The sequence below is a fragment of the Ptychodera flava genome (genome assembly GCF_041260155.1).
Source record: "Ptychodera flava strain L36383 chromosome 23 unlocalized genomic scaffold, AS_Pfla_20210202 Scaffold_23__1_contigs__length_28996876_pilon, whole genome shotgun sequence".
Lineage (NCBI taxonomy): Eukaryota > Metazoa > Hemichordata > Enteropneusta > Ptychoderidae > Ptychodera > Ptychodera flava.
Genome location: NW_027248277.1, coordinates 4495898 through 4503144, shown reverse-complemented (window position 1 = coordinate 4503144; position 7247 = coordinate 4495898). Strand labels below are relative to the sequence as shown.

At 34.8% G+C, this 7247-nt stretch overlaps 1 protein-coding gene across 1 annotated transcript; it reads left to right on the top strand.

Moving 5' to 3' along the window:
• Positions 1 to 1435: 1435 nt before the first annotated feature.
• On the top strand, positions 1436 to 3170 carry LOC139124337 (E3 ubiquitin-protein ligase TRIM71-like). Its single transcript, XM_070690476.1, has 2 exons — positions 1436 to 2245; positions 2928 to 3170. Exons 1-2 carry the CDS (start codon positions 1436 to 1438, stop codon positions 3168 to 3170), a joined length of 1053 nt encoding a protein of 350 aa, XP_070546577.1.
• The last annotated feature ends 4077 nt before the right edge of the window (positions 3171 to 7247 follow it).

Below are 7247 nucleotides of genomic sequence, written 5' to 3'. Positions count from 1 at the left end.
TTCAGCATATTTAGTAATATGAATCTTGATATATGGAAAAATTTGGCATAATAATCTCTCAATCAATTCATGACATTTTATATTGGCAGTACTCCATGAGTTTTAGCACAGCAAGATGATTAATTAATATTGTAGTTTAAAACCTAAAATATATTTCGATTCCACTCAATCCTTAGCACAAAGTCACAAAGTTTAACTTTGGTCCCAGAAATGATTGAATCACCATTAAAACTATACTACAAAGTACAAAGTGTGGACACAGGGTGGGTTGACTGTGGTGTGGACAAGAGAAAGAGGACATGCATAACTGCCTATGTTGCTGAAGTGTCTTGATATGGAGTTGATAAATGGCATATCGTGAAGTAGCTGGCAAAGAGGTACAACACCTGAGAGGAATTTATATACCAAGATGAGTGGTCCATATAGTATATATATGTACCACGGCTGTTGTTCTCTAGTTTCTAACCATGAGGAGAGTAACCTTATTGTGAGCATGAACACAACAATATACGTCACTACTGAATATATTAGCATATATTACAGTTGACAGCATGTGATAGGTTTGTACGTGACATGCCTACCAGTGGACAACACACAAACGTACAATGGCTGCTGCATCAGAATCTCAATTTTTGGAAGAAGTTGGCGAAGATTTCCTGTGTTGTACCATCTGTCTGGAACAGTTCATGTCTCCTAAAAGTCTACCATGTCTGCATACATTCTGTGAGCAGTGTTTAGTCACACTGGTTGAGAAGACTGGATCTCTAATCTGTCCAGAATGTCGACAGCAATATAAGCTTCCTGTTGGAGGAGTGCCAGCGATAAAAGGCAACTTCTTCATGAGCAATCTGATTGAGATATTCAAGCAACGACGGCAGTTAGTGGAGGGAAGGCAGATAAAATGTGAAGGTTGCCAAGAGAATACAGCCACTCACTGGTGTGTTGATTGCAAACATTATCTGTGTAATATACCTGTGTTAAGGTGCATAGAAATCTGTCACCTACACAGACACATAGGATTGTGGCCATTACAGCTTTTGAAAAAACAAAATCAGTCGATCCAAAAATTCTACAGGCAGTAGAATATTGCAGTGTTCATCCAAAGAATGAAATTGAATTCTTTTGTGAAACCTGTCAGGTACCTGTCTGTACAAACTGCACCATAGTCAAACATCGCATACCAGAACATGTACACAGAGACTTGAAAGATGCAGCAGATGAGTATCTTACAGAATTGAAAGCCATGGTTGACAAACTGAAAGTGAAAGAACAGGAAGCTGAAAAGAACAAAACCCTGGCCAAGCAGATACACACTGATCTTACAGAGCAGTGCAGCAGAGAAGAAAGGAAGGTGAGAATGAAAGCAGAAGAAATCATCAAGATAATAAAGAGAGAAGAGCAGAGACTGATAGATGAACTGAAAAACAATTACAAAATGAAAATTAAAAAAGCAGCTGTTGATATTGATAAGATGGAATTAAAGTGCGGTAACATTAAGAGTGCATGCAGTTACATAGAGACATTGATTAACTATGGGAATGCTGCTCAAGTTCTCTCAACAAAGGGTGATGTCGGTACTCGTATCAAGCAACTGATTACCATGGAAACAAAACTGCAGACACGATATGATAAAGTTGTACTTCAACCAAGTGTTGAGTTCTCTGAAAGTGGAATTCTGGGAATACTTGATTCAATATATGAGATTGAGATCTCTAAATGTACAGTTGAAAACCTTCCAAAACAACTCTGGAAAGGTGACTCTGCAGATCTACTGATCACAACCAGAGATTCCACAGGAAAACAAGTCAACACAAAACATCCAGTGAAAGCCAAGGTAAGAAAACCTGATGCATCATGGGAAGACATCAGTGTAGCTGACAACAGAGATGGTACACACAGAGTTACAGTGACTGGACAATTGGATGGAAAATATCAAGTTACTGTGACAATAAGAGATCAACCAATACCAGGCTATCCTGTCATCATAGGATTGGTGAAGACCATTGGCTGTCAAGGAAGTGCTGAGGGACAGTACAACTATCCCTGGAGTGTGGCCGTAAACAAAGACGGAGACATTGTTACTGCAGATAGGAACAACAATAGGTTTGGGATGACCGCCAGAGATGGAAAATTTAAGAAAATCCTCAAATGTGAACAGTTTGAGAAGCCCTTTACACCACGTGATATTGCTATATCAGATGACAATACATGCTTATGTTTAGATGACAACAATAAGCAGGCCCAGGTAAGAAATATTAGCAAAGCGTACGGTCCATATCGTCAGGATGGAATTCATTTTCCATGATATTTGACCCGGAAGGCGATACATTTTTCACGATTTCTCACTTCAAAACATAAAAATAACGGTAAAAACTTACCACGACTGCTGCCTTCGCATCGACGTTATCCTAGGCCGCCATGTTGAAACGCCATGTATGACGGGAAAAATCGTCAAAATTGCGTCTTGACAACCTAGCTTTTGTCATCAACTATCTGTGTTTTACATCTCATAGGTGGGACTTCGTAGCTTAGCTATGTAGAATTCCATCCTGACGATATGGACCGTACGCTTTGCTAATATTTCTTACCTAGGCCTGAACAAGCAAGTAGTTGTCAGTGATGAGAATGGACATGTCATCAGATGCTTTGGACAAAATGATTTACAAGATCCATGCAGTATTGGGATTAGTCCTGTAGATGGCACTGTCTATGTGACAGACCATGGTGGGCATTGTGTCAGGGTTTATACACAACATGGTGAATACCTTAGATCATTTGGATCACAAGGTAAAGGTCAAGGGGAATTCAATTGGCCATGGGGTGTAGTCATAGCAACTACTGGATTGGTATTTGTAGCAGACTACAATAACAAGCGTATCCAAGTATTTAGTGCACATGACCAGTATTTGTATTCCTTTAATTGTCAGGTTGGGGATGGTAAGAGAAAGCCCAGGAGAATAGCAATTGAAAATGATAAATATGTCTATGTTACTACTGATAGCCCCAGTAATCTACTGAAGTTTGAGAGTAGTGGCAAGTTTGTCTGTCGTGTCGATAGTGATAGAGATAGGCTGAACTTCCCCAGTGGTATAGCACTGACAGATGATGTACCTTGCAGGGTGGTTGTTGCTGATACATTCAACCACTGCATCAAAGTGTTTGTACAGTGATAAGCAAATGTCACAAAGTTGACCAGAGGATTGAACTGACTGAGTGAACAGTGAGATCCCATTTCATTGTGAATTTGCAACCCAATCATAAAGATAGTACTTTTTCAGTAAAATCAATTTCCCAAACGACGATACTGAAAATCAGCTTATTTCTCTACTAACAAAACAAGAGTTATCTTTTAATGAACAACTTGCAGATTATATTTTTACTTTATATAAACAAAGAAATACCTAGTTATATTTATTATTAGCTACTATTATTATACTGTAATACTTTATCTTTATTGAAGAAAATTTTAACTTATTTTTGTATCACACTTTTATTGCCACAAATGTGATGTAAATCCTATATTTACAAGCAAGCAATAAAAATATTATTATTATATTATATTATATATAGCTATTTGTTTCCACTCACAAAGCAATGACATTATATGAAGTACTAAATACCATTGGTATAAAAATAGAAACAGGTGGGCCAGTGTTCTTCAGGAGTGTGAACACTTCAAGTGTGAAATTACAATATTAGAACATATCAAAATGTGTTATTTCCTTTCCTTAATTGAGTGAAGTGTTATATTGATATTGTTTGCTTGATGTAAGATATTTGTAACTTTACCGTGTACCATAGCAGCATAGTGTCACAGCAATGAGGGGGCCTACCTCTCCTGACACAGGAACCAGACAAATATATGAAGACATCAATATGACTCTGTTTACCAACGATTATATTATTCAGTTTAGATCTTAACCCTTCTACCTATTTCTCTGTATATGTCCTAAAAAACAATGGAGTCATCCATACTCTGTATGTACCCACCTACCCCATTGAAAATAATGGAATCTTCCATACTCTGTATCCTATTGAAAACAATGGAATCACCCATGATGTTGCATTAAAACGATTAAATCATCAAACTTGTGGATTGAAAATGTTTTTTAAGAAATAAAATAGGGGAGCTTTTCAATAAAGTGGTTTGTGCTGGAAACTAGATGACTAATTTCTATTCACTTTGAAAGGGTTCAAACAGCTATTTGTGTACAGTATTTTTGAATAATGAGAATAAAATACTACAGGATGACAGTGCGTTTAGATAAACCTTATACAATATTTTCTAACACAGAAAAAAGCTCATTTCATTGCTAATTTGTATCCTGACAGAGTAAGGTTTTCCATATTGGATAATAGTCATTGTTTTAAAAAGTTTTGCATCACTTGGCAAACAGAAACTTAATCAAATATTGTAAGCTACATATTGTCTCTTTTTTAGATGATTTAATTTGATACTTTCTTATAACGGAAATAATAAATGAGGTTTTTCTGATTCAGATGATAATAAAATGTATTTAATTTTCAGGCAAGTTGTATTTGTACATATAAAAACATTCAGTTTTCATTTTGTTTCATTGCAAGTTATACCAATATTGGTAAATAATTTGAAACATGTTAACTTTTGAGGAAAGGTTCACTTCTACCACTGCCACACTATTAACAAGATTTTTTTGAAAAAACTTTAAGTGTTTATCTGTATTTACCAATGATAGTTTATACAAAGTGAAGTACTGGAAGAGACAAAATGTGTCATAGTTTTACAATTACATCAATTATTCATTTTATTTATGCAGTTTAAATTTTGAGTAATTTTCAAATTGGGTTTAGTGTTGTAAACCAAGAGTGAGCAATCTTCTTCATTATAATTTTGATGTGACAGATCATATATACACACTTTGTTTTCAACATTGATTTTACCAATCTTCACAAAAATGAAATCTATTAATCCTTGCTGCTTAACCTCACCAGATGCATTAACTTTGAGGCATTTTGAGTTTCAATGAAAAGAAATAAGAAACTAATTTTGTATTTTCATCAGATGATCCTTTGTGACTACATGTATATGCCTTCATTTTGAAACTTTTCTGGTTGTACAATAGTCTGTTACAGATTTTGCTTCTTAATCAATGCGATATGTACAACAATAACGTCATTATATCTGCATACAATTCAATCCTACAGAATAATAGTGATGTCCAAGAACTTCCAGCACTCCTTACATTCAAATGTTAGTCTCTATTTATTGTGCATTTATGCGAAATGTAACATTGTGCCTTGTGCTTCGGTTTTCCTGTCATCTTTAATTTATTGCTAAATTCACTTGAACAAATTTGTAAAATTACAAAAATAGATTTTGTTTCAGTACCGTGTAATTGTATAGTAACCTTCAGAATAAGTGCTCTACATTACAAAAATGTTTGATTGGGAATAGGATATTTGCCAGTGACTGACATTTAACTGATGTGTAGCAGAACTTTACAAGTCAGAATTTACTTCACACATGTTATGTACAGTATGATAAACTGTAGTAGATTCTTTTTGGAGATTTGTACTATTTGCAAGAGTGTTTTCGGATTGGTGTGCTCTGTTTTTGCTGAAAGGATCAATGAAATGACAGACAATAGGAACAAATATGAAAAAAAAAAATTCTGTGATAATTGTTACATTCAAGATTTGACTTGATGTGTTCAAGTAAAGGAATACTGTCACCTGTTCCAATTTTGCCACAGTTACCATGGAAAGAGAAAATCTAACCAAACACAGATTTTAAGCTGGTAGCCTTTTTTTAAAAACAGCACCCTCACATGGGCATTTTGAATACCCAGGAATGCCCCTTTGACCATATATGGGCATATTCAGATAACAGGTGACTGTATACCTTTAACACTTAAGTTGTGATATGGCAGCTGTGCTGTAGCTTTTAGATTGCGCTCGGGTCAAGGCAATTAAGATGTAAAGTTTCATTTTTACGCTCCCATATATGCATATGTATATATGCAAATGGGAGGTATTCGTATAAGGTGGAAAAATGGCGTCTGTGTGTATGTATGTAAGTATGTATGTATGTCTGTTAGTCCGTCCGGATCAAAACTCCTAAAACCGTAGCACCTACTGTCCTAGTATTTGGTGTACAGGTGCACCTAGGGGTGGAGATGTGAATTTGTTCAAATGAACATGTCAGTGCCAAAAATATGCAAATGAGGGGGAAAAAAGGAAAAATCCTACAAATGGCTAAAACTCAGTAAGCATTGGTCAGATTTGGTTGAAACTCAGTATGCAGATTTCTGTAGGTATTCTAAATTATGTGTGCAAAAATTCGGATGAAATTTGCATGTTTGTATTTTTAGGGTATTTTTTCCGTTTTTAGTCAAAAATTCTTGTTCTCTGAAATCGCTCGTCTGAATGCTATGAAACCTAATATTCATGTTCCTCGGAATGACCTCAGTCATGCTTGTACAAATTGTATTGATATTGTCATATTTGTAATTTTGGGGCAATTTTCCCAATTTTTGATAAAAATTTTTTTAATCCAAAAACTGCTGATTTGATAGCTTTGATACATGTATTTGGTATACAGGTATTTAAGATTAATCTTAATATAATGTATTGAAGGTATGTTGAAACTGGCAATTTTTTTTTTATTTTGGGGCAATTTTTGCCTTTTTTGGTCAAAAAATTTTTCTCCAAAAACTTCTAATCTGGTAGCTTTGATATCTAGTTTACAGGTTCCTAGGGTTTATGTTGATGAGATATATTTAAAATTAGGATGAAATCTGCAATTTTGTATTTTGGGGGGCAATTTTTCTCATTTTTGGTCAAAAATTTGTTTCTCAAAATTTACCAGTCTGATTGCTTTGATATTTAGTAAACCGGTCCTTAGGGTTTTTGTTAATAAGATATATTGAAATTAAGTTGAAATCCGAATTTTCAATTTTTTGGACAACTTTGCGAAACTTTCAGTTTTACTTGGATATCTTTCATTTTGTATTTTTAAGATTTTTTTGTAATTTTATACCTACTGGAACTACATGTAAGAGTATATAATGTGGTGATTTAGTAAGCATTTGATATAGTAAACTGTATTTGGTGTTGAAATGCGGTAAAAAAATTCTGGCAGATTTTGAAAAAATTCCTAACAAATGCCAATAAAAAAATTCAGCCAGAGAAGGTTTGACAAAAAAGAAAAGGTGAGAGAGTGGGGAAAAAAGAATGTACAATGGATCGGATAAAAAAGATAATGTACC

Excerpts from the sequence above, each read along its gene's own strand:
- LOC139124337 (XM_070690476.1), top strand. The coding sequence starts at position 1,436 with ATGAAAATTAAAAAAGCAGCTGTTGATATTGATAAGATGGAATTAAAG. Across the intron at positions 2,246-2,927 it reads ACAACAATAAGCAGGCCCAG|GTTGGGGATGGTAAGAGAAA; the intron begins GTAAGAAATATT and ends TTTAATTGTCAG.